The sequence below is a fragment of the Piliocolobus tephrosceles genome, chromosome 20 (genome assembly GCF_002776525.5).
Source record: "Piliocolobus tephrosceles isolate RC106 chromosome 20, ASM277652v3, whole genome shotgun sequence".
Lineage (NCBI taxonomy): Eukaryota > Metazoa > Chordata > Mammalia > Primates > Cercopithecidae > Piliocolobus > Piliocolobus tephrosceles.
In genome coordinates, this window is record NC_045453.1 from 32,336,913 (window position 1) to 32,364,178 (window position 27,266).

The 27,266-nt window shown below is 49.4% G+C and overlaps 1 protein-coding gene across 1 annotated transcript in view; it reads left to right on the top strand.

Annotated features, from left to right (window-relative positions):
- Window positions 1-1,223: 1,223 nt before the first annotated feature.
- PHACTR3 (phosphatase and actin regulator 3) overlaps window positions 1,224-27,266 on the top strand; it is a 275,267-nt gene continuing 249,224 nt past the window's right edge. Inside the window, exon 1 of the mRNA XM_023231975.2 lies at window positions 1,224-1,332. Within this exon, the coding sequence (XP_023087743.2) occupies window positions 1,224-1,332 (109 nt within the window). The remainder of the gene's footprint in view (window positions 1,333-27,266) is intronic.

Consider the following 27,266-nt stretch of genomic DNA (forward strand, 5'->3'; position numbering starts at 1 on the left):
GTTTTCTCAAGGTTCAGGGAATGTATGCTTAGCGCAGTGCCACCGGGTGCTGGCTGCTGACTGTTACTACCGTGAAGCAGTTCTGAAGATGAGGCTGAGAAGTCTGGGCGGGAGATGCGGGAAGCAGGCAGGCTGCCAGGGAGGAGGCAGGTGGCTGGGAGGCCTGGCTACATCCCAGTCCCAGCACTGCACTGGCAGCTGTGTGGCCCACTGACTGCACCTGCTGGGGGAGCCGCTGGGGGATGGAACGGGGTTCCTAGTCCCTTAGCAGAGTGCACTTTGAAAGCCTTCAGTAGTGGAGGAGGGGAGTGGCGTTCCTTTGGGGCTCTGAGGACCTGAGTGTCAGGAGGAGGTTTACCGGGAGCTCTGCTGGGGGGACCTGACTGTGTGGGTGCTGATGGGACCTGACTGTGTGGGTGCTGATGGGGACCCTGAGTCCATCTCAGACCAGGATCCTGCCTCAAGGGCAGGGCTGTGGCTGCAAAAACCCCAAAGTCAGTAGAGGCTGCTGAGGCCTCCGGAGAGTCACCCCCACCCCTTCATGCCCAGGTGCTGGTGGGTGCACAGGGCGTTTTGTGAGAGAGCGCTGGGAGGGTCAGGGGACAGGGCCGGCACAGTTCTAGTTCTGGAACTGGTTGGTGGTTACAAAGGTGTCCCCCAAGCAGCACTCATTAAGCTAAAAACGAATGTTTTGTTTCATAGCAAAAAAGGTAAATATATGGGGTTTATTCGAAAGGCAGCAGTGGTTCCTGCCTCCCACCGCCCTTACATTAAAGGCAGCCAAGGAGTCTCCAATTTAGGGAGCGCCAGGCCCCGCTCAGTCTCGGCCCATCCCACTTCAGCCCCAGCCCATTTTACACACCAGACCACTGAGGCTCAGAGAGGCCAAGCGACTCGCCCGCCGCCCCACAGCGGCTCCAGCGCTGCTGCCTGTTTACAGCGCGGGGAACCGGCGGCTACACCTCCCGCCCGGCTGTCCCTTTAACGTTTCTAGGGTGTCCCTGGAAGGCCCCGGGCACGGCGCTGAGGTCTCCACTCCCGCTCCAGCTCGCCCGGGCCAGGCTGGGGCTCCGGGCGGGTCAAGGTCACAGCGGCGCCCCTCGGAGCCCCCGCCCGGCGGAGGGGCCGGCCTCGAGTGGCGGCGCCGCCCCCGGCCCTGGTCCCGGTCCCGCCCTCCGGCGCCTTCCCGCGGCCCCCGCTCGGCTCCGCGGCCCTCCGGCGGGATGCGCGGCCGTGGCGGGGGGCGCGTCCGCTGTCCTGCGCCCCTGCGCTCGCTGCTGAGCGCCTTCGGGGCCCGGGACGCCGTCTCCACCGCCCGAGGCCCTGCGCAAGGTAAGCGCTCGCTGCGGGGAGGGGACGCGGGACGCGGGGACTGGGGTCCCGGCCGGGCACGAGGCGCTGGGGGACGACCCCGCCTGGATCCCTTGCCCTTGGCCTTTGCGGGTGGCCAGGGTGCCCGCTGCGCCCCCAGCCACAGAGGTGGGCGCCTCGGGTCTAGGGCTTCCCCGCCGCAGCAAAGTCGCCAGAGTCTCTGCCTAAACAAGGGCAGCGCCCGCAGGCTCAGAAGTGCTGGCGTTGGGTTAGGCAGTCTGGGGTTTGGAATTCCCCTCTACCAGTTGCAGTAGCCTGTGCGCATGGCATTTGACCTTAATGCGCCTCAGTTTCTGCATCTGTAAAATGGGGGTGATCCAATACCTGCGTCTTGGGGGCAGCAGTTGGGATCATATGGACAGCGCTGGTCACTCAAGGGAGGGCTCTGTGCTTGTTCGCTCTTCTTCCCCAGGGAGGGCCGTGGGCCTCCACCCATGTGGGTTGGCCCCTGGCCCCCTGCTGGGCAGACATCAGGCCCCGGAGAGGGTACAGCTGCAGTTCCATGGATGGGATCTAGGAAGAGGGACCTGAGGAATCCAGAAAATGGCCAGGGCCCCAGCTGGGCCAGGAAAGAGGAGTTGAGGATGGGGAGGGGCCTCAGGCCTCCTGCGACAAGGCTAGAGTGTTGACTGTGCTCAGTGACCCTGGGTGCATGAGTACCAGGTGTCCAGCAGGCAGAACCCTGAGTGGGGTGGAGGAAGCTAGGTCAGTGTTTCCGCCCTTGGTGAGGATACCGGGGCACTTATTACAGATTGTTCCAGGGGCCCCACCCAGACCTGCCCCTTACAATCTCCTGGGAGAATCTGTGTTTTTAACCAAAGCACCAGGAAACTCTGGGATCAGGCCATTCGGGAAACTCTGGTTTAGATCCATCAGTGGTTCTTTTCAGTGCCTTGAAACGGGTTGATGCTGCTTTCCCTTGAAGACATTTCTGGTTGTCACACCTGGGGGAACGCCACTGGCACCCAGTGGGCAGAAGCCAGGGACACTGCTAAGCATCCTACACTGCCAGGAGCCCTCCTTCCCCTCAAGGCGATAATAGTGTAGTCCACAGACTAGTGCTGGGGTTGTTAAACCCTGAGATACAGGGAAATGTGGAGTCACAAAGTCAAGAAGGGGGGACACGGGGATTTGGGGGACACTTGAGAGCGCACTATCTGCCAGGCCTTCTGTGGTGTCCTTGGAGGAGAAGCTCGTGGCAGAAGCTTAGCCCAGGCACAGAGGATGGGCAGCTGAATCCACTCATCAGGAATATTGAGCACCTACTGAGTGCCAGTCCCTGTGCTGAGTTCCCAGGGTGGAGTCGGGAAAGAGAAGGAGATGAGGCCCCTCTAGGCTGTCCCCCTCTAATGGGACAGAAATTCCTCCCCCAGTGCCTGCACAGAGTAGGTGCCCACGAGTGTCAGTGTCCTCCCCTAAGGCATCCCTGTTTTTGGCAATGCGCGAGTACTAAGCACAGTGAGGCGTATTCGGGGTTGGATTTTGGGAAAGGGCGTTGCCAGTCCTAACCTTCAGCAGCTTGGCAGTGTGTTCAGGGCCACCAGGAGCCCATGTTCTGCCTGCAGTAATTATGCAACTCCTCACCTGTTCCTTGTGCTCTTCAGTCGTTGGGCATTTTTAAAATAGTTCTGCGGCCTCTGTCTAGGCCTTGATGGATGGATGGCAGGGCTCAGCCACTGCTGACCCACTTTCCCCAAGGAGAAAACGGAATATTTTGTCAGTGGGTCAGCAAATGATTATTCATCATTGAAAATGCTTCAGACGCTGATCTAGATGCTGAGATGCTGCGGGGAGCAGGGAGGCCTCGAGGTGAGAATTCGCTTGGTGGCACTGGGGAGCAGGAGGGTGGTTGAGGCTGGAAGCCCATGAGCTAGGGGACTGGAAGGACCTGAGTTTGGGGAGGTGGCCCATGGGCCTTGGCCTCCATCATAAGCCCCTAGGGGTTTTACATGTGCAACCTGAGGCCACTGGCAGGTTCTAGGCTGAGGAATTGCATGTCCCTCAGTGTCTGAGACAAAGCTCCTCGCGGCTGCTGTGTGGCTGCAGGTTTATTTGGAGGTTGTGGCAGCAGGGGAGTTGCCAGCTGCTTGGAGGACAGGAGGGTACCTCAGAGATGGAGAAAGTGGGAAGCACTGGGGCATTTCAGTGGCAGGGCTGATAGGACCCACTCATGACTTGGGTACCCTAAATCCAGGATGCCATGCAGGTCTGGGGTCTGAGCACCAGGTGGATGGTGGTGCTGTTTATGGAGGTGTGGAAGGCTTGGTGGGGGAGGAGGGAGACTGGTGGGGGGCTCCTGCAGTGCATACCTTCACTTTCTGTGGAGAGGGGAGGTCTGGGAGAGGAAGCACGCATTCTGTACCAACCATGTTAATTTGGAGGGGCCGTGTACCCTGGGCCATTGCACGTCTGAGTCTGGAGCTTGGGTTGGTGGTTGGTCTGGAGGCTCCAATCTGAGATTCATCAGAATGAGGCTGGCACTTAAAGGAGGTCACTTGGGAGGGGCTGAGGCAGAGGGTGTGGCTGGGTTTCTTGGTTTCAACAGTGCATGTCAACGTTGAGTCAGATAGGACCCAGTCCAAACGCCACATTTTGGTTTGGAGCAAGGGTCCCGGCACCCAGGGAAGAACCAGGCTGTGTGCCCACAACTCTTTGGGCGCTCTGATGCCAGACCTCGAGAAGGTCCCTTTGCCTTCGTTCCTTTTGGAACCAGGAGGATCTGCCCAGCTGCCACCTGAAGCTCGGCTTCCCTGATTTGTGTGGCTACTTCCTGGAGCTTGCTTGGGAACCTTAACTCTCACCCTTAAAGGGGTAAAGTGCTATTTCTGGGGCCAGGGCTGCATTACTTTAGGAACAAATTAACCACTCATTCTTCCAGACTTCGAAGTCTGATTTCGAAGCGCTGACTCGTAGTGGGTTATTTCTGCACTAAATGAGATTTTTTTTTCCTATTAAACATTTTTTTTTTGAAGGGAAAGGCGTGATCGATGATATCATGACATGTCCCAGCTGATGCTCATTAAAAGTTGTGGCTTTAGGGGCTGCAAAAGACAGTCTGAAATTTAATGCCTTGTTTCCCTGGCTCAGCTCAGAGTTGGGGCTGGGCAAGGCTCCCTGAAGGCAATAACTCTGAAGACCCGGATTGGGTCTGGAGTTGCCCAATTCTTTTGAAATCTTAATGACAACCAGCTGGACTTAGCAGGCTTTTCTGGTAGCAAGTGACTGAAATGGACTAGACACACAGAAGCAAAGGGCCATCTGTTAATTCAGGAAACTGGGTGTCTGTAGCTCCAGCTAGCCTCTCCTTGTCTGTCCCAGACTCAGGCTTGGTCATGTCACTGGCCCTTGAACCAGTTACTGGAGTGGGGGAGTGGGGAGGACTGGACAGCTGAGACCTAGCTCACTGTCTCCTCCAGTCCAGAAATGGAGCTGGCATCCCTGCCATAACCAGCTTGAGATTTCCAGCAGGATCACAGAAGGAGATGGGTGCTGGGATCACAAACTCCAGCATGGCAGTGCAAGGCTCACCTGACCTGCAAACCCCGCCGTGCATTGCAAATCACCCTGCAGCCTTCAGTTTTCTTTCCTGTGACCAATGGGTGCTTGGAGGCAAAAGGCAGTCATGATGTCCTGGCAGCTGGAGAAGGCCCTGGGAGAGGTGTGACCCAGCTACACATCTTCCTTTCTCTCCTTTCCCCGTAGGGTGCTCAGGGCACACCTGTGAGAGCCAAGAACCTCCCCACAGCCAGTGGCCCCTCAGGTCTGCTTCTCCTTCACCTGCTCCGAATCTCACATTTTCTCACCACTTATCCCAAATCCCCACGCAGCTGTCACCCCATTACCAGACTGCTGTCTGCTGGGGAACTTTGCTGATGACCAAGCTGATTGCTCTGTTTTTGTTTGAAGGGAAAGGAGTGATCCGCAATCTTTCGAAATGGCCTAGGACCGGGCGCAGTGTCTCACACCTGTAATCCCAGCACTTTGGGAGGCTGAGGCGGGCAGATCACGAGGTCAGGAGATCGAGACCATCCTGGCTAACATGGTGAAACCTCGTCTCTACTAAAGATGCAAAAAAAATTAGTTGGGTGTGGTGGCGGGCGCCTGTAGTCCCAGCTACTCGGGAGGCTGAGGCAGGAGAATGGCATGAACCCAGGAGGCGGAATTTGCAGTGAGCTGAGATCGCACCACTGCACTCCAGGCTGGGTGACAGAGCGAGACTCCGTCTGAAAAAAAAAAAAAAAAAAAGGCCTACCCTGTACTTGGGACTCCATAAATATTTTATTGGATGAATGAATAATATGGTCTCCAACTCAGGGGATAAGCTTTTCTGGAAAAAAAATTACTCAAACACATACACGTATATATTTAATTACACTAGTACATCATGAATACATCCTCCAAGTGAGAAATTGAAAACATTGCAAATAAGGCTCAAATCCCTCTGGAACATGAATCCCCCCCACCCTTCGCCCTTCCCCAGGGAAGCCACTGTTACCATTCATGGCGTTTCCCACCACACTTTCTTGACATAAGCGTGTGCTTTTTAAAGAAATGGCATCACACAGCACTTCTCGTTGTGAAGCTGTTTCCATTCTGCAGTATGTCTTGGAGATTTATCTGGCTTCATAGGTTCTGTCTAATTGCTTTAGAATATTCCATGGCTGTTTTCGCCTTTCTGCTATCGATGGCCATGGAGGACCTTCTCAGATCCTGTCACAGGCTGTGCTGCAGGGGCCAACCTGCATGAGGCGCTGGACGCACCTGTACAAGCATTTCTCGGTAAGGCACATCCTAAGAATGGAACTCCTGGGGCTTAGGATGAATGCATTTTAAATTTAGCCTGCTATTGCTAGACTGTTTCCCATAGTGGCTGTGTCACTCCCAACAGCAGTGTCGGAGGTACCCGTTTCTCTCACCAGCACTTGATACATTCACATGCTGAAATTTTGCCAATCCTCCAGAGAAGTGAAAATTACATTGTTTAATTTGCATTGCCTTGATTGCTTGAGAGTTTTTCTTATGTGACTTGGCCATTTGGATTTCACTTTCTGAGCGTTGCCTCTTCATTTACTTTGCCCTCTTTTTTCAGGGGTCGTTCGTGTTTTTCCGAGTGGTTTGTGAGTGCTGTTGATCTGGTCTGGAACCCGATCCTCTGCCGGATGCAAATATTCATGTCCTGTCTGTTATGTGTCTTTTCACTTTGTTTATGGTGTTCTTAGTTGAACAGAAGCTTTTAGTTCTGATGTGGTAAAATGTATCCAGTTTTTTCTTTGTTTTGGCTTTTTGTGTCTTAAGTAACCTTTTTCTGCCTCAAGTTTAGAGTGAACATCTTTTCTCAGTGTAGCAGAGAGGGTCCTGGTTTTAGCTCTGAAAGTCCCGCACCCCGAGAAGTCCTCAGCCCGGGGCTTACCAGGATGGCTACTCAAAAACACATCTCTCCACGTTTCCTTTTGAGTCTTGTATAGCGTTTTCTTTGCATTTATTTTTCTTATCTACTATAATGTGTGTGAATGAGTAGTATGAGGTTGAATACAGGGTTTTAATAAGGATTACAGGAGTCACTGGGTTTAGCCCAGGGATCTATTGATTCTGGTGGGGATTCCTAGCCCTGAGTGAGTTGAGTAGAGGGAGGAAAGGTGGTCCGGGGTTGGGGGCAGGTGCAGTCAACTTACTTTACCCCTGACTGTGAAGTGGACCATGGCTTCCAAACCAAAACTCAGAGCAGGTTTTAGGCAAGAGTTGGTCTGATCTGGTAGCCTACATGGTTTTATTGATATGATTGACAATGGGCTTTTCCCATCGTTGCTATGAGTCCCAGGTTGACAATTTTCCAAGCAAGGATCAGCTGTGTGGAGCAATTTGGATGCTCCTTCTCGCAACCTGGCTGCTTTCCCAGGGCCGGCCCCAGGAGGAAGGCTCCCTGCGTGCCTGCCTACACGAGCAGCCTCGGACTGACTCTCAACAAGCCTAGGGCGCTGGCTTTCCCAGAACCCTCCTCTGATTCGGAATTTCTACCAAACTTCGGTAGCGGTTTATTTTAAGGAAAAACAACAATACACATCCCTTGCATAGGACTCCTAGCCTGGGCCGGGGCTGGCTGGGATGTGGGGATGAGAAGACTGGGGGTCTGGCCTTCTCTAGGCTGGCCCGGGTCTGCGTTGTGGGCTTTGTGTTGGGCAGGGGGAGTTGCCCTTTGGACGCTGGTGACCTTGTGGCCTAGATTACCTGGAGCAATGTCGATTTTGTGTATTATGGTATTTTCAGGAAAGCTACTTAGGTGCACCAGTCACCAGGGAGGGTTCACGCGTGGACCTGTGGAAGGCCTTTCCTGGAGGGAATTCAGCAGCTCTTGGGCCTCACACTGCGAAGTGGGCCAGACTGGGGGGCTCTCTGTGGAAGGTTCCTGGGCCAGGCATTTTAGTCACAAACTGTGTGGGCCAAAGGAAACACAAGTGAGCGAGTGGGCAAGAAGGTGTCGTGCTGGTGCCCGTGTGTGCAACAGGGCAGCCCTGACTCAGTGCCTCAGTGCCTTGGGTGGTGCTCTTAAGGACAAATGTGTGTGAACGTGCATGAGAGTGTGAGGCTGTACATGAGTGCGCATGCCTGTGTGTGACTGACTGTGTGTGGATGCTGTGTGTGCGAGGCTGTGCAAGAGTGTGTATGTGCCTGTGTGTGAGGCTGTGAAGCTGTGATGTGTTCACGTGCCTGTGTATGTTTGTGTGTGTGAGGGTTGAAGCTGTGCAGGAGTGTGCATGCCTGTGTGTGTGTATGCATGTGTGTGAGGGTTGAAGCTGTGCAGGAGTGTGTGTGAAGGTGTGCATGAGTATTACATGCACAAGCGTGTGCTTGAGCAAGTGTGTGCATGCATGTGTGCGTTCATGAGTGTATGTGTGCATGCGTGTGTGCGTGCATGAGTGCATGTGTGCATGCATATATGGATGCTCGCTCTCTCAACCTGGTGTGCCAGCCTCAGCACAGCCCTGCTCTGACCAGAGGCTTAGGAGGTCCTCTAGCCCCCAGCCCTTAACCCTCCATCTAAGCCAGTCCTCCACCTTCACTCCCTGGCCTTCACCCGTGCTGCTCCTCCTGCCGGAAGGCTCCTGGCCTCCTGTGGAGTGTACCCATCTGTCAAGGCCCAGCAGTGAGACCTCGTCTGTGAAGCCTCTCACCCCTCATTCTGGGGTGATCTTTTCCCCCTGTAAACTCTTACTGTCCAAATCTCTTCTTCATACAGGGATACCAGTCAGATTGGATTGGCACTCCCACCCCCTCAGCAGCCTCATTTTAATGTAATCACCCCTTTAAAAAACGCCTTCTCCAAATATTGCATTCTGTGTCACTGGGGATCAAAACGTCAACATATACATATTAGGGGGAATACAGTTCAGCCCCTGACAGCTGGGAGCTCGGCTAGGGCCATGAGCTGGGCCTTGGGTCCTTTCCACTCTAGCTTTTGCATAGGCAGCTTGAGGTGCAGAAGTGAGCAACCCGAGAGAAACAGACTCAAGTTCTGTCACTGCTTGTGATCTGGCTTTGGATCACAGTCTCACTCCTGCCTTAGAGTCGGCCTTCCCTGACTCAGGGTGAGGTTGACATGAACCCACCTGTCAGCGAGAGGCTGCAAAGCCATGCTGCGAGAAGAACGTATGAGGTTGGAGGTGATGTTGTGGCCATTTTTGGGGAAAATCCCCCAAAATGTGACTGCATTGGGAGGGACCCTCAGATGCTTGTGCCTGGTTTCTGGCAGATTTCGCCCCAGGCACGTTTTTCTTTGCTGGGTGTGCTTTGCCTGCGGTTGCTATAAATCACAGTTGTGAGTACAGCTGCAGCCGAGTCCTGTGAGTCCTCTAGTGACTCACTCAACCTGGGGTGGTCATGAGGGCCCCCAGCACAATAATCATCCTGTTCACTCTCTCGTTAATGATCCATCTTCTCCACCAAAGGTAAACCCAGGGCAGCAGTGACTGGCTCATTTTTGTGTGCAGGGCATGCACCCCGTGCCTGGCACCTAGCAGGTGTGCTGTAAGCTCTGTGTCCAATGGAGAGCATGATGGGGAGGTGATGGTGGGGAGGTGGGGTTGGTGGCAGGGAGGCCTCCTCTCCTCATCCCCGTGCAGAGGCCCTTCTTGAGGCTCATGGTAGTTTCTTCAAGTAGTGTCGCTCTGACATTGAGCTTTTCACTTCTCCCTAAAGGAGAGCCATTTAGCAAAAAGAATCTCCTAATTTAGCAACATTATCTCTCTCAAGTTACAGGAAGTGGGCATGTGGCCTCTTTGCGTGAGTCTCTCAGCGGTGGAAGCTGGCTCTTCCTCCTGAAAACATGTCATATTTTTAGACCGTCTTGAATGATTTGCACACCTTTTCTACAAGCAGACCTGGAGATGGGAATGTGCAGGCCTGCCTGGACGTCTTCTCCAATACCCACCCTGTGTGTTCATGCTGTCGCCTGACAGGTGCCCTTGGTAGCCCTTCTTCATCCGAGCCTCCATCCAGGTGGCCTGCCCTGGCCTGCTCTGTGGTCAGTCTGCCTCCTGGAGGCCGGCACAGACTCCCTGCCTCCCGCACATTGCACATTTGGACCTAAGTTCATTGCCACTCACCCGGAGGGCAAACACTAAAAATAGACTCTCTTCACTGCATGAGGTTTCTAATACAAGCTAAGGACTGTGTCTCTCCACTTACGAGTGTCCGAAACAGCTGTATGAACTGCACGTTATCCATCTTCCGTGACTAAATCCTCTTAACAACCCTAATTCACTCTAATTCCGGTAACCAAGACGCTCCTGCACTCGAGGCTTGGTGCATGTTTCGATTTTTATTTTAATGGCTTTGCTATCTGTGCCTTTTCCTATAATCCATGAGAAATCATGATAAATTAACTCCATTATTTTTTTATGGTTTGGTTAAACATTGCAATAACAAAAAATAAGGAAATATTACTCTTATTTGTAGATTAATGTGATTTCCGACCTAGAGTATTGTGGTCACGGGTGACAGTGCAGAATGTTGTACACTGATCATTTGCGTTGTTTGCTTGGGAGTCCCTGCAGTGGGCGATTGGAAAGCAGCCACCCTGCAGTCACTGTGCAGGGACAGTGATAGCCACACCAGCCAGGACCTGTCCTCAGTCCTGCTCACTCACCTACACATCTTTGTGGGAGGTGGGCTGTACCTGGTGTGACCCCATTTGACAGGTGAGGAAAACCAAGGCTGAAAGGGATGGAGTAACGTGCCCCAGGTTACAGCTGGTGAGCTGAATAGCCTGGACAGTCTGCTGGATTCTTGGTCGTTCTGTGATCATGTCTCTCATGAACCTGGATTTATATTGTATCCCTTTGGTTCTGGAAAGCGTCTGACAGCAGGTCAGTGCTTGTTGTTACTGCCTGCTTTGGAAGCCCTTAAAAGATGCCCCAACTCTGGCTGTCCCTGTGCGATGCCTGTCTTGGAAATGAGCAGGCTGCTGACTGAAAAGAGCCTTTCTCTGCAGATGGGATGTGGTGCCCCACAGGTGGGACCCCGTGTGCCCTACAGGTGGACACTGGGGTGGTTCTCTCCACCTGTCCTCATCTGTGGCTTGTTCCCTTCGTTGGAGTCTTTAGTTGATGTTGGATATGAGCACACCTTTCTTCTGAGGATCGTCTAAGCAGGGTGGAGGAGATGTAGGTAGCACAGAGGTGGAAGAAGGACCCTTGGGGCCAGGAGGCAGGTGTGGGGTGTCCCCAACTCTGCCCCGGGTCCCACTGTGACCTTGTACATGTTCACCCTTCCCTGAGCCTGACTTTCCTCGTGGATGGAATGTGATTCCCAAACCAGTGTTCACAACTGGTCAGGAGGATCACAGGAGTGATGTCTATCGCTGCCAGAACAATTTACCACCAACTCAGCAGCTGAAGCAACACTGATTTATTGCTACACACAGCCTGTGGGTCAGGGGTGCAGGTGGGCTTGCCTGCTTCCCTCTCTGGGTCTCCGCAGTGCTGTGCTCTTTGCCAGATGCTCTGGGAGATAATCCACTTCCTGCTCGTTCTGGTGGTTGTCAGAATTCAGTTCCTTGAGGCTGTAGGACTGAGGTGCCTGTTTTCTTCCTGGTTGTCTGCTGGAGCCGGGGCTGGGGCTGGGGCCCGGGTCAATTTGGTTCTCAGCTCCAGAGGCTGCTGCCTTACCTGGCTCATGTCCACCTTCAAGGCCAGGAAGGGTGGCTGAATCCTCTCAGCCTTCAAATCTCTCCTCCCTCCCTTCCACCCTGTCCACTCCTGCCTTCCCCTCTGCTTCCTAAGTGATTCCATGAGGCCCATCGGGTCTTCCAGGTTCATCTCCATATCATCAGGTCTCCTGGTTATAACCCTGATACAAGCTGCAAAGGCCTTCACATTGGTGCCTACATTGGTGTTTGGTCGGGTCACTGGGGGTCGGGAGTCCTGAGGGAATGAAAGGCTCTCCAATTCTGCTCTCCGTACTGTGGATATGTGGCTGAGGGCTGCTTGAAGGAACCTCACAGTGGCTGAGGGCTGCTTGGGGGAACCTTACAGTGAAACAAACAACCTCTCACTTACACAGCACATAAACTCCTATGTGAGAGTCTGATTTGTAGCACTAATAGTGCACTGGAAGTTTTTTCATTCATTACAGATTTAGCTGCAGGGGGCTTTTGATAAAAAGACTTGGTTGAATATTGTTAAAGTGAATATAGTTAAAACAGATCTGGGATCCGCCCCCTTGCTCAGCATTTCTGTCAGCCCTGACCCAGTCCCCGCTGCCCCATCTCTCCCTGTCCGATGCAGCAGCCCCGCACCCCTGGTCCCCGGGGCCATCTCTGCTGTTGCCCACTTTATCCTCTATCTGGTGGCCCCAGTGCCCTTCCAGGAGATGTCAATCTGCTCTCAGCTCTTCCTGGCTGGAGACCCTCCCAGGGTTCCTGTTTCTCCCAGGATAAAATCCATACTTCCACTCATGCTGGGTCAAGTCCTGAGGTCAAAGGTCCAAAGGTCAAGCCCAAAGGTCAAGTCCTTTGAGTCCTGAGGCCTGTCCCCATCCTCAGCCTCCCACCGTCTCCCAGTACTGCCCCACCCCACACCCCTGGCTGCTTCTCAGCCCCTCCAACTGCCCTGTGCTTGCTAGTCTTGCCCCTACCACCCCCCACCCCCGTGGCCTGGCCCCCATGCCTGGCACAGGCACTGTGCTCAGTGAATACTGGTTGAATGAGTGAGCACAAGAATCAATGAATGAGAGACTCAAATGATCAAATATAAAGCAGGGCCTGCATCTCAGGGACACTCCTCCCGCCTGGCGAGTCTGCGGTCTTCAGGCCCGTTGCCGAATGAAGGCTCCATTTCCCATCTTTGCTGTGAGTCCCAGGTTTCCACCAGAACAGAACCTGCCTACCTTGTTCTAATGTCTGCACCTTCACTCCCAGCTGCTGATGGCCCTCCGGGGCCCATCCCCAGGAACAGGGAGGCTCCCTGTATGCCGCAGTGTGTAGACTCACAGATCCCCCCCAAGTAGCAATTGAAAAGAACTGGCAGGGTGTGTGACCCCAAACTGCAGCCTGAAGTACCACGTGTAATCTTTGTCGCACCCCAAGCTGTGGGACGGCAGAGCCCTCTGCCAAATAGAGAAGTGAATGTTATTCCCCCGTAGGCTTTGGAAAACCCTTGCACTATTATTAATATCTCAGAGCGAAGGCTGGTGAGGGCGCCAGAATTTAATTGCCTACATAATTGCTTTCCCCAAATGCGAAATCCCGATGGACCCACCAGCTTCAGTGTGCACATCGGTTTTAATGAATGGTGGGCGCCAAGAGACATCACAGCTTCTGTGCAAACACAGACAGCCGTCACTATTTATAGGTTTGTACAGGCTGATTCTTGGGATCATCATTGCTACGGCTGTAGAACGTATGATCTATATTTAAAGCACTACCTATAAGCCTAGTGCTATGGATTTTCTGTAATTTATAGCTCAGGCTACGAGGCTGCTTTTGAATTGTTACTCTGTAAAGTACTTGATCAAGAGTTGCTGCAATGGGGTGCTGGTGGCGTGAATCTGCGCTGTGGTGAGTCCATAAGCTCCATGGACTCTGCTGGGAAAAGAAACAACTCTCTTAAGTATATAAATCCAGTAAACATAGGAAATGTACACATTGAATTGGCAGAAGGAGAACATGTTTGGGTGACAAAGGGCATTATTTAAACATGAACGATCTTCCTTTGAAAGTTAAAGAAGAAAACACCTAACAGTGTGTACAACAATGCTAATTCTAGAAGAGGATTATAGATTTGCTCTTTTATTTATTATTAACATTCTAATTATATAAGTATCTCATGAGCTCTTCCTCCTGGCAAAAATGAAAGCATTTTGAGTAGGGGCACAGGGAGCTCGGACGGTTGCCATCCTGGAGTCCAGGCCCTTCTCTCCACTTCTGTAGGCAGCTGTTTTACCACGGAGGACAGAGATGCCCAGAATATCTGCCCTGTGCTTCCGTAGTCATATGTGTCTGTGGGAAATATATGGTACTGGTGAGTGTATATGCACTCATGTGTGCACGTGTGTGCATGCGTGTGATTGGGTTCACCATGAGTGATTATGGCATTGTTATGTTATTCTGTCGTGTACTAGGCCAGGAAATAAGAGCTCCAATGATGTTAGACTATGAAGATCTTTTGCAGTAAAAAGAGGCTGCTGAGTGGTATTCGCTAGTGTGGATATGCCACAGGGCAGCCATTCTGCTGTGAGGGACAATTAGGTTGTTTCCACTTGATCGGCCTCATGCATACCTTCCTGTGTTTGGGGTTTCTCTGGAGTAGATGACAAGAACTGGATGGGCTGAGATAGGACATTTTCTATTTGGGCAGATGCAGCCAGTCGTCCTGATTGCTGGTTTCAGTCCCACCTGCATTTGCAGTGCCTGTTTCACCACCTCTTCACCAGCATTTGGTGTTAGACTTTCAACTTTGCCTGTTTGTTTGTTTATTCTTTCCTTCACTGGGGACAGGGGATAGAGCCTGGTGGTTAAGAAGGAGGCCTGAGGAGACAGATCCATGCCAGCCCTCTTGCTCCCTGGATCTGTGGCCTCCAGGAGCTCTACTGGTTCCTGTCTTAGACTTTTTGGGCTGCAACAACAAAATATCTTAGATGGATAATTTGGAAACAGCAGAAATGTATTGCTCACTGTTCTGCAGGCTATGAAGTCCAAGATCAAGGTGCCGGCAGATTCGCTGTCCGGTGAGTGAGTGCTGTCTGGTTCCTCAGAGATGGTTCCTTGCTGCTACATCCTCACAAGAGAAAGATGTACACAGGGCTGCCTGGACCCTCTTTTATAAGGCACTCGTCATTGATGAGGGTGGGGCCCTCATGACCTAATCACTGTCAACTCTGAGCGCTGTGCTGTCCTGTGCAGGACCCATGTCCCATATGTGCCAGTTGAAATTTATTTTAATGTTAAATGAACTAAAATGAAATGAAATTAAAAATTCAGGTCCTCTGCAGCACGCACCATATTTTAAGTACTCTCAACACTCGTGGCTTCCATGATGGGCAGTGCCACATACAGCATCTTCATTCTTGTAGAACATTCTAGCGCATAGTGCAGTGCCAGGGATGAGGCAGCCTCCCCAACAACTTGCACCAGCCCAAGCCTGCCCTTGACAGGGCTCTGGCCATTCTTGTCCCTCGCATGGACGCATCTCATCCTCTCCCAAGGCCCCTGCTCCTCCCTCCAGGCTGAGCCATCACAGTCCCTCCCACAGGGCCCCAGTGCTTCAGTTCCCCACTTCTGGTGGCTCCCGTCAGCATCCACTTCACAGGTCTCCACCCAGGCAAGGCTCCTCACTCATCTCCCTGCACCAGCTCTGGTCTTGGCCTCCACATCTTCCTAAGTGACACCATGCAGGGAACTTGATGGGTATTTTAGGGTACAGATGAGGAAGCTGAGGCCTCAGGAAGACAGCTGACGCGTTTTTGGGTAAAGTGGACCAGAGACCACATTGGGGCACCAGCAACTCCAGCTCCTCATCACGGGAGCCGGGGCGAATTCCTTTCTTTAGGGGATTCTGCCTTCTTTTTCCCACAGTGCAGTGCCGTTGGGGGAGAGCTCATGGCTGATCTCGCCCATTGAGACCATGAGATCCATTGTGACTCCATTTCTGCAAAGTTCTCCAGACCCTTCGCCCATGGCATCGGGAGAACTGTGAATGTTAAAGGGCTGAGGGTGTCACTGCAGAAACCATGTGGCTCCCTGCAGCAGGGCCAAGGCCTCTGTTACTTCATTTTGTGTTGTTTTTCTATAAAGTGATAGATGTATATGGTAAAAATATAAAGAATACAGTAGGATATATGGCAAAAATCAGCTTCTCTCACCCCTCAACTCTCCAGGCCTCTGGGTCTTCTCTGGCTGCTCCCAGAGAAGTGCCGTCACTCTAAGAAGTCACCATTGTTGCCTCTGAATCCTTCTGGAAGGTCTACACAAAACTTTTGTGCACAGTTTTTGAAATACACATACGCACACACAGACGCAACATTCCCATTCTGTGTATGCTCCTGCACACCTTGATATTTCTTTTAACAGTATATCATAGCAGTTGCTGTATATGAGCCTACAAATGTCTTCCAAGCAGATCCCATCTCAGGGCCTTTGTGTGTTCTGTTCCCCATGCCTGGCATGCCCTTTCCTTAGAGAGCCCTGTGCCTAGGGCTGATTCCCTTATTCCGTTCAAGACTTTGCACCAGTATTTCTGAACCACGACCCTTCTTTCTTTCTAAGACCAGTGTTAGGTTCACAGCAAAGCCGAGAGGAAGGTACAGTGATATTCCATAGACCCCCGTGCCCACATGCATGGCCCCACACGTTATCAACATCCCCCACCAGAGCAGTACATCTGTTAGAACTGATGCACGTACATGGACTCAGGAACATCACCTGCAGTCCATGGTTACATTAGGGTGTGTTCTTGGTGATATACATTCACTCATTCTTTAGACCAGTTTGTTCATTTTTTAAAGACAAAATCACTCAATTTTCAGACAAATTTATAATGACACCTACCCCTCATTATAGTATCATACAGATACTGCCCTAAAAATCCTCTGTGCTCTGTCTATTCATTCCTCTCTTCCTTCTCTGCAACCCCTGGCATCCACTCATCTTTTTATTGTCTCCATAATCTTGCCTTTTTCAAGAATAGCATAGAGTGGGAATCATACAGTGTGTGGCCTTTTCGGATCAGCTTCTGAATGTGCATTTACATTTCCTCCATATCATTTCATGGCTTTATAGCTCATTTTCTTTGTACTGAATAATATTCCAATGTCTGGATCTACCACAGTTTGTCTGTTCACCTGCTGAAGGACATCTTGGTTGCTTCCGAATTTTGACAATTATGAATAACGTTGCTATAAAAAATCCATGTACAGGTTTTTGTGTAGATACGAGTTTTCGACTTCTTTGTGTAAATACCAAGGAAGGCGATTTCTGGATCGTGTGGTAAGGTGATTTTTAGTTTTGTACGAAACCACCAAGCTGTCTTCCAAAGTAGCTGTACCATTTCACATTCTCAGGAGCAGTGAATGCAAATGAGAGTTCCTGTTGCTCCACATTCTCGCTAGCATTTGGTATTGTCAGTGTTCTGGATTTTGGCCATTCCAATGGGTGTGCAATGGTCTCTCGTTGTGGTTTCAGTTTGTGTTTCTCTAATGGCCTAAGGTTTGGAGCATCTTCTCATGTACTATTTAGCATCTGTAGGTTATTTTGGTGAGATGGTCTATTCAAGCTTTTGGCCCATTTTTAAATCAAATTGTTCATTCTCTTGTTGAGTTTCAAGAGTTCTTTGTATATTTTGGATAACAGTCCTTTATTAGGTATGTCTTTTACAAATATTTTCTCCCAGTCTTCAGCTTCTCTTTTCAATCTCTTGACCGTGCCTGTACAAAGTAGACTTTTTTTTATTTTAATGAAGTCCAGTATATCAATTCTTTCTTTCAAGGATGATGCCGTAATATTGTATCTAAAAGGTCCTCACAAAACATAAGGTTTTCTAGACTTTTCTCCTATTTTACCTTCTAGGAGTTTTACATTTTTTGTTTTACATTTAGTTCTATGATATATTTTGAATTAATTTTTGTGAAGGGTATAAGGCCTATGTCTAGATTCAGTTATTTTTTGCATGTGGATGTCCACCTGTTTGAGAACATTTGTTGAAAAGACTTTCTTTTCTCCATTATATCATCTTGGATCCTTTGTCAAAAATCAGTTGACTATATTTACGTGAATCAATTCCTGAGCTCCCTATTCAGTTCCACTGATTTATTTGCCTGTTTATCACACTGTCTTGATTAATGCAGCTTTATAGTAAGTCTTAAAGTCAGGAATGCCAGTCCTCCAACTTTGTTCTTCTCCTTCAACAATGTGTTGGGTATTCTAGGCCTTTTGCCTCTCCATTTAAACCTTAGGTTCAGTTTGTGAATAGTCACAACTGATTTTGACTGAGATTGCATTGAATTTATGGATCAAATAGAGAAGAACTGACATCTTGACAGTATTGAGCAGACTTCCCATCCATGAACATGGATTCTCTCCCCACTTATTTGGTTCTTTGATTTCTTTCATCACAGTTTTATAATTTTCCTCAAATCTTATACATATTTTGTTAGATGTATACCTAGGTATTTTATTTTTGGGGGTGACTTGCTCATTGCTGGTTTATAGAAAGAGATTAACTTCTGTATGTTATCCTTGTATTTTGCAACCTTGCTATAATAATTTGTTAGTTTCGGGGGCTTTTTGGTAGAGTTTTTTTTTTTTTTTTTTTAATTTTCTACATAGATTTTCCTGTCATTTGTGAACAAAGACAGTTTTATTTCTTCCTTCCTTATCTAGGTACTTTTTTTTTTTTTTTTCCTTTTCCTGTCTTAATGGCATTAGTTGAACTTGAACAATGTTGAACAGACACACAATGTTGAAAACCTGTCTGAGTTTTGTCAGATTGTGTCTTTCAAGGAGTTGGGTCATTTCATCTAGGCCGTCAAATTCGTGGACATAGAATTATTCAGAGTATTTGTCATTATCCTTTTAATGTTCATAGGATCTGCAATGTGTGTTCCCTCTTTCATTTCTGATATTAGTAACTTGTGTCCTCTCACTTATGTTCTTAGTCTAGCTACAGACTTAACAATTTTGTTGATTTTTTTCAAAGTACCAGTTTTTGGTTTCATTGATTTTCTTTATTGATTTTCTATTTTGAATTTCATTGATTTATGCCCTAATTTTTAATATTTTTGTATCTCCTTGCTTTGGATTTAATTTGCTCTCCTTTTTCTAGTTTACTAAGGTAGAACCTTAGATAACTGATTTTAGATCTTTTTCTTTTCTAGTATATATATTCAATGTTACAAATTTCACTCTAAACATTGCTCTCACTGCACTCACAAATTTTCATAAGTTGTGTTTTATTTTTGTTTAGTCCAAAATATTTTTAAATTTCACTCAAGATTTCTTCTTTAACCTGTGTGGCGCATGAAGTGTGTTGTTCAATCTCCATGTTTTGAGATTTTCCAGTTATCTTTTTGTTACTGATTTCTAGTTCAATTTCACTGTGGCCCAAGAGCAGATATTGTGTGATTTCTTTTAAATTTATTAACGTGCCGGGCATGGTGGCTCACACCTGTGATACCAGCACTTTGGGAGGCCAAGGCGGGCAGATCACGAGGTCAGGAGTTCAAGACCAGCCTGTCCAATATGGTGAAACCCCATCTCTACTGAAAAAATACAAAATTTACCGGTCGTGGTGGTGGGCGCCTGTAGTCCCAGCTACTCAGGTGGTTGAGGCAGGAGAATGGCTTGAACCTGGGAGGCGGAGGTTGCAGTGAGCTGAGATCATGCTGCCACACTCCAGCCTCTCAAAAATAAAAATAATAAATAAATAAATTAATGTGAATTTTGTGTCCCAGAATGTGGTCTATCCTGGTGAATATTTCATGTGAGCTTAAGAATGGGTATTCCACTGTTGTTGGATGAAGTGGTTTATAGATGTCTGTTACATCCAGTTGATTGATGGTGCTGTTGAGTTCAACTCTGTCGTTACTGATTTTCTGCTTGTGGGTCTGTTCGTTTATGATAGAGGGGTGTTGCCGTCAACAACTTTAATCACGCATTCATCTATTTTTTCCTTTGAAGTTCTGTCAATTTTTGCCTCATGGATTTTGACGTCTGTCATTAGGTGCGTACGTGTTAAGGATTGTTATGTCTTTTTGGAGAATTGACTCCTTTATCATTATGTAATGCCCTTTGTTGTCCCTGGTAGCTTCTCTTGCCCTGAAGTCTGCTCTGCCTTTCTTCTTTACTTTACTTTTAATTTTTACTCTTAATTGTAAGATTCATGTTGAAAAGTGCACATACCATAAGCACTCACCTTGATGAATTTTCACCAACTGAACACACCTCTGTAGGCAGAACCCAGTTCAAGAAACAGAACATAACTTGGATCCCAGAGCCCCTGTGTCCCCTCTTAACAAAATCCCTCCTCCATGGGTAGCTATTCTCTGCAGTCTAACACCATCAAGTAGTGTTGTCTGGTTTTTATTTTTCTTAGTTTTCTTTCTTCAGACAGAGCTCACTTTGTTGCCCAGGCTGGAGTGCAGTGACATGATCTTGGCTCACTGCAACCTCCACCTCCTAGATTCAAGCGATTCTCCTGGCTCAGTCTCCTGAGTAACTGGGACTACAGGCACACAGTACCATGCCTGGCTAATTTTTTTGTGTGTATATTTTTAGTGGAGACAGGGTTTCACCATGTTGACCAGGCTGGTCTTGAATTTCGGACCTCAAGAGATCTGTCCACCTTGGCCTTCCAAAGTGCTGGGTTACAGGCATGAGCCACTATGCCTGGCCCTGGTGTTGAACTTTCTGTAAATGGAATAAAATAGAGCATAGTCTTCTTTAACGGAATATTGTCATACCCAGGTTTTTGTCTGGTTAATTTCACTGTTGTATGGTATTTCATTTTGTGAATATAGCACAATTTAATGCCTGTTCAAATTCTTAGGTTAAAAATTTCAAAAACGTTTTATTGTCTGATAATTATCTTTGATTTGGATGAGTTAATCTGCATGTAACACCTCTGGACACTGGCATGCATAGTTTGTGCATCTGCTGAGCAAATTCCTCTGTGTCCTTCCAAAGGTCTGCACAGCAGGGCGGTGGTGTATTTTTGCATCTGTTTTGTGTACTGCTTGACTGCCAGTGCCTGGTGCACAGCAGTTACTCAACAAATATAGGTCACGTGCAGGTACCAACGCAAGGCCATTTCCTGGAGCTTCCCTGAGCTTCCCAGCCTGGCCAGTGGCTCTCCACACTCCTACCTCTCCATGCTGTGATGGTGTCAGGCGTGCCTTACCCCTTCACCATGCAGACTGGGCCAGGCCATCCTGTGCCTGGCAGCACACAGGACAGGACCTGGTGTGGTTTCAGTGTTTGGTGCATGTTTGTTGAGCAAATGTCTTCTTTGTAAGCCAGGGTTGCTGGTAGAGATTTTGGTGGGTTAGGGAGGCCAGAGGGATGAGCTGGAGCTGGTGTTATGGAAAGAATGTAGGAGTCCTTTTCTGTCCTGTTGCTAACCCTTGTTAAATACCCTGTCTGAGCCTCAACTTCATCGTTTGTAAAAAGAGGATGATTAGTCCAACCTCACAAGATTACAAATCAATGCATGCGAGGTCCTTGGTAAGCTCTAGGCTCTACAAAAATGCTGTCATCAGTAATCTTGTTACCTCCTCCTCTTCCTTTCATACTTCCTCCTCCTGTATCATCATCAAGTCAGTGACTTTTCGGGGAACCCAACAAAAGCATGTGGTTCTTGCCTGTGTGAGTTGGGGTATATTTGATGCAATAACAGCCTGAGCTCTGGAGCTGACGACATGGGATCCAGTCCTGGCTTTGCAGGTTTGTGACCCGGGGCAGGTACTTAAGAACTTTGCCTCTCATTTTTCTCATTTGCTAAATGGGACAATCACAGTTCTACCTGATTTGGGTAGTTTCGGCATTAGCCAAGTCAATCATTGTAAAGTTTTTAGAACAATGACTGGCACATGGTAAGAGCTAAGTGTTAAGTAAATGAAAACCCAACCATCAGAGGCCTATGCCAGCAGGATGTTTGGCCCCTTTACGAGAGATCAGGGAGGAGACAGGTGGAGGTCTTCCTCTGCTGTTAGCGTTTCATCCTCATGTGTGTCACTACAGGGTCACAGGCTGGCTGCTGCAGTTCCAGGCCCCACAGGGCACTCCAGGGCAGGAAGCAGGAATGCAGCCAGGACTGCAAACTGCACGTGCAATGGTGACAAATGCTTTTTCTGTAAGTGGCTCTCTCTGTCTATCAGCAGTCTTTCCCAGAGGCCCCAGAAGCCTGTTCTTCTCCTTTCATTAGCTACAGTTGGAACATGCAGTGTCTGTCACTGTGTGGGGGGACCCAGGATGGAGGAAAAGTCACCTGGAGGTCTATAGCTGTGTGCTGTCAACATACAAGGTGGGTCAGTGGCCCATGACACAAGAGTGTAGGGGCCAGTGCGGCTGCTTTCCGCCTTCCCTGTCAAAAGCCTCCCAGCCCCGGGTTGTGTTTCTCTGCTCTGGGTTCTGTCTTCCATCTCTGCTGCCTCATAGGCCCCTCTCCCAGTCACCTGGATGTGCTGGGGGCACAGAAGGAGAATATCAAAGGGCAGATGGTCTCGCACAAGGAACTTTTTGTTCTGCTAATGGTGAAAGCATATTGAGGGCTTCTGTGTGCTGTGTCAAATGCCCAAACCCTGTAAGGTAGGTTCTGTTCTTCTCACTTACACCCCAAGGCTCAGCGGGGCGGCACAGTCAGAAAATGTTGGGACCCGATCTTGTGCCTGGCTCTGTGGCCCCTGCCCTAGACAGCTGGAGTGGACTTGACCCTAAGGAGGGCTGGGCACATCTCCAGGAAGCCATGGGATGCCCACACCACATTTTTTCAGGGCAACTCTGGCTACCAATGCCTTTCAGGGCAGAGGCCAGGAATGGCAAAATCAGGGATTTGGTTCTAGAAGAGCTGGGTGTGTTGTTTTTAAAAAGCCTTGGTTGGCATTGCATTGAGCACCACTCTGTGTGGTCTATGGTCACAGCTCTAGGTACAGAGTCCCTCAAGGATGTGGTCAAAGGTGCAGGAAGTGAAGGTCAAGGTTATGTCGTCAAGCCAGGTCAAAGGACCATTCCCACCCGCCACTACTTCAGGTGTTGTTTTCCCAGGTGCCCAGCAGAGGGCGCAGCTGCCCACCTAACGAACCTGGCCTCCGCCAGAGTGGTGGTTTTGCCTTCATCTTTTCTTGGGTCCTGGAACTCCCACACTGGTATTTTGCCTTCTTGTTTCTCTTTAGATGGTTCCCTATGAGTTTAGCCTGAGATGGTGGCTTGAGCAGTTCTTCTTAAGCATTTGAAGTTTGCTGAATGAGTTATTTTTACATTAAGGGTGAAGAAGGGTTCCCTGGAGCCCCAGAGAAGAAACCAGATTGTCCTGGGGGACTGAGGCAGCAGAGGGAGGGTGAGCCCCTCAGTCCCACAAAGCCTGGAGCCACCTTGGACTGTGGGGAGGCTGAGCCTTCACTCCTGGAGCAGGGCAGTTGCCTGGCTAGGTTCCGCCATGCACATTCATTCATTTATGCATCAATAGATATTTATGTACTGGGAGACTACGACCTCCCAGGCACATTCTTGGGTGAACAAACACAACAAAAATCCCTGTGCCTGTGGAGCTGACATTGCCACCATCCAGGTCCTTGGCCCATCAGCTCCTCCAGGGGCCTTCAAGGCTGCCAGGGCCCTAGGAAAGCAGTTGGTAGCATAAGAAAACTGCAGAACTGAGCTAACCGTCTAAGTGCCTGCAAGAAGTAGCCTCAGGCCAGTGGTTGATTTCAGTTTACAACCCCATTGCGACGCACTCTGGATGCCTTAAAAGTGTGTGCGGTTGGATTGGAATGGCCCTTCAGAAGTTGGGTTTACCTGGAGCTGAAGCCCCACGGTGGGTGGGTCTCAGGAGAACCACCACCACGGTTGGTTTAGCAGCTGCCCTTTGAGCCATGGAAAGGCTACGATGGAACCATGACCATGCTCATTTGCAACTGGTATGAGCATGTGCCCTTCCATTGCCTGCCCTGATCAAGTAGATGGTGCCTGTGAGTATCGATGGTTGTTGAGCCAGGGCAGCAGACTCTTCCACATCACCCCAAAGGCTGCTTGTCAAATGGGGCTCCTCCTCTTTTCTGCCTCATCCCTCCCTAATCTGATCCTCCCCACCCAGGAAATAGCATCACACCCACCCTGTTGTCAATATCAGACTTGATGGTTACCTCAGTTCTACCCCCTCATAAATGGTTAATTAGACAGCAAAAAAAAAAAAAAAAAAAAAAAAAAATCCTGGAGGTATTCTTGGCTTCTCTCTCTAGTCCCCCGTAGCTCATTCATCGCAAACCTGTGGGAGCCACCTTCAGAGGACACTGAGTCCAACCTGTTGGGTGCCTTTGACTATCCCTGCTGGGCCAGGCTGCTACCATCACCCACCAGGATGATTTCCAGCCTCCTAGTCCATCCTGCTGCTTCCTCCCTTGCCCCATGTGTCCCTTCTCTAACAGCAGCCAGAAGGATGCTCTGGAGACCCACCACTGCCTCAGTGGCTTTCTACCATCCTTGGAACAAAATCAGGTTCTTCCTGAGGTTCATGAGATGTTGCATGGTCTGGGTCATCACCTCTCTGTGGCTGCAGACCCTTGCTCTGGCCTCTTTGCAGGAACTTCAGGGCTCCATGCTGCTCCCACTTCACGGTCTTTGCTCAGGCTGTTCCCTCTGCCCGGGGCACCCTTCCTCGCTTGCATGTCCAGTTGGCTTCCATTGGCCCTCGCACTTCCAGAGCATCGCTTCTTCAAAACAGGTTTCCTCTCTGCTCCAGATGAGGCATTTTGCACTCTGTACTCCTTGAAATTGATTGATCCATTGATTCGTATTAGTCAATCTTGTCTTCTGTGCTAGACCTCAAGCTCCACAAAGCCAATGTGCAATCATGTCTCGTTCATGGTGGTGTTCCTGGCAAAGTGCCTGTTTGGGCACAGAATAGATGCTTAGGAAATGTTGGATGGTTGGATGCATCCATTGGTCTGTACCTGCTTTAAGAATGAGACCAACCTGGGAGGTGTGTGGGGGTGGAGTTGGTCTTGGGGTACCATTCTTCACCACTCCCTAATGAGCAGGGGTACCTCATACATGCACTGTGTGTTGGAGGGAGTCTGCCATCCCTGAGCCACCTTTGCAGTGATGTGCTCCCTGACTGCCCCTGGGCAGAGGAAACTACCTTTGCCTTTGCAGTTTTGTGAGTTTTGAAGGGGACTTGGGCAAATTGGACTGACTTTGTCCCACCTTTGTGGTTCTTCAGGGAGTGGTGTTGGCTTATCAGGGCTGCCCTGAGTCAGGAAATGGCTTTGGATTTTCTGACCAAGGCGATCAAGGAGCAGAAGGAGGGCCCCTCGATGAGCTTCTATCTGATCTGGAATCTGGGTGGAGACGGAGGGTTTCAGTGTGATTATACCCACCAGGGCAAGAAGCAGAACCCAATCCTCCAAATTCAAAGCTCAGCCTAGTGCCTCTATGTGCTTTTTTTTTTTTTTTTAAGCTTTATTGAAAGAATTTACATACCATTAAGTTTATGCATTTAAAGTATAAAATTCAGTGGTTTTTAGTATATTTACAGAGTTATAAAACCATCACCATAATCTAATTTTAGAACATTTAGAACATTTCTAGCACTCAAAAAAGAAACTCTGTAGCCATTAGCAGTCAGCCCTTCTCTTCCCCCACTCCCCATCCTCAGCATCCACAGTTCTGCTTTCTGATTTGATGGACATTGCATATAACTGTGTTCATGTGGCATGTGGCCTTTTGTCACTGGGTTCTTTTACTTGTGTAATGTTTTCCAGGTTCATCTGCATTATGGCACGTGTCAGCTCGTCCCTCCTTTGCATGGCTGCATATTGTCCTACAGTAACAATGGACCACATTTTATTTACCCATTTATCAGTCCATGGACGTTTGGGTTCTTCGTAACTTTTTGGCCATTATGAAGCTTTGTTCATTCCAATAGGATTTCTGCAGTGGCCCTCCAAATCCATCCCTTGCCAGGGATCTTGTTGAGGAGGGACAGTTGGTGACTTTCACTAAAACCTCTTGAGGGCCCTCAGGCTGGAAACCCTCCTCCAAACGGATGCCTTTCGCACACCATGGGGGCCAGATCCTCACAGGGTTCAAGCCAGTCATGGTCTGGAGATGACTGACTTTGAAGGCCAAAGTCTCTCCTGCAGGCAATTTACCTGGAGACCTTATTATTTTCCATTGATCAGTAGAGGTGGGATTGCTAACTTTTGTTAAATTTAAAACTATTTTTAGTATCAAACATCTCAAAGCCAAAGAATAATATAATGAACAGCTCCATCTCTACCTACCTTTAACAAACCACAGTGCTTTGCTAAAATATATACTTTTAAGAAATAAAACCTGGTTGCATCTCATCTTCCGCTTCCCCACTCCGTGTGGGCTCCTGAGCTCAAATGCCACGTCTTACCCTTTTACATGTTTTTAACCCTCATCCATACACAGTTTGGTGGAGTAAGTGAATGCGTGCTGCAGTGTAAACCACCTGAAGGGACTAGGGATAATTTCTGGTGGCGCACGGACAAGGCAGTAACATTGGCTTAGATAGAAAGTTCCTTCTGGTAACATTAAGGAGGATGTCTCTATTCGGTGCCTGCCTGGCTGACCTCCTCTCTCACCCTTGGGGCCTTTTTAACCACGCAGGAGCCAGCTCAGGCCAAGAGTGGACTCAGGTATTGAGTTAGCGCTGTGGTCCTTCCCACCAATGCCAGTCAGCGAGGCTGTGCTCCATCAGTCCTATTGAAGGCTTCCTTTAACATGCATGTCGGCCTGGTGTGGAGGTGCACACCTGTACTCCCAAGTACTCGGAAGGCTGAGGTAGGAGGATTGTTTGAGCCCAGGAGTTCGAGGCTGTAGTGCACTGTGATTGCCCTTGTGAATAGCCACTGCACAGAAGGAAGGAAGGAAGGAAGGAAGGAAGGAAGGAAGGAAGGAAGGAAGGAAGGAAGGAAGGAAGGAAGAAGAGAGTGAGAGAAAGAAAAGAAAAATGTGTTTAGGTGCAAAGAGTTGATTTAAACACAGATCTTAATGGAAGGATAGGTTTTAAATAGGGAAGGCTAAAAAATGTAGGGGTGATTGGCAAATGACAGACAGCTGGAGACCTCTGGTATGAACTTTCTCCTCTCCCCCACCTATAGCCAGTCTCTGGCCTCTATCCCTTCCTACCTGTCACCACCATCTCTGCACCTGCCATGGCTCGGTCGGCTGCACGCTTCCTTCCAATGGAACTGAACTGTCTCAGGTATTCACTCACCCGGACACGGAAGGGGCCCAAGGCATGGTTGGGGGGCAAGGATTCAGAAACCTTCCCGTGGGGCCAGTACTCAGTGTGTCAGGAGAGCCCCTGGGGACTTGGAGTGGGAGGTATTGGAGAGACCCTGGGCCAGGAGCATTGGCTGTGGTCCACCTCTTCCATGTGCTGGCTTGTGACCTGGGCAAGAGTGCTCACCTCTCGAAGTTGCCCTCATCTCAAAAGTGGAGACCACAGAAGCTCTCACCTACCAAGGCAGTTGTAGGAAGGAATGAGGTCCCCATGCAAAATGCTCAGTCCAAGGCTGGCAGGCCACGTCACCATCCAGCCAGCACATTTTATGTGGATAAAACGTATCTATTCCTAGCAGTTTCTCACCAGTTTCCTCTTAGTTTCCTGGTCTTAATTGCCAACTGTAATTAAATGATTATTTGGGCATCTTATTAGTGTGTT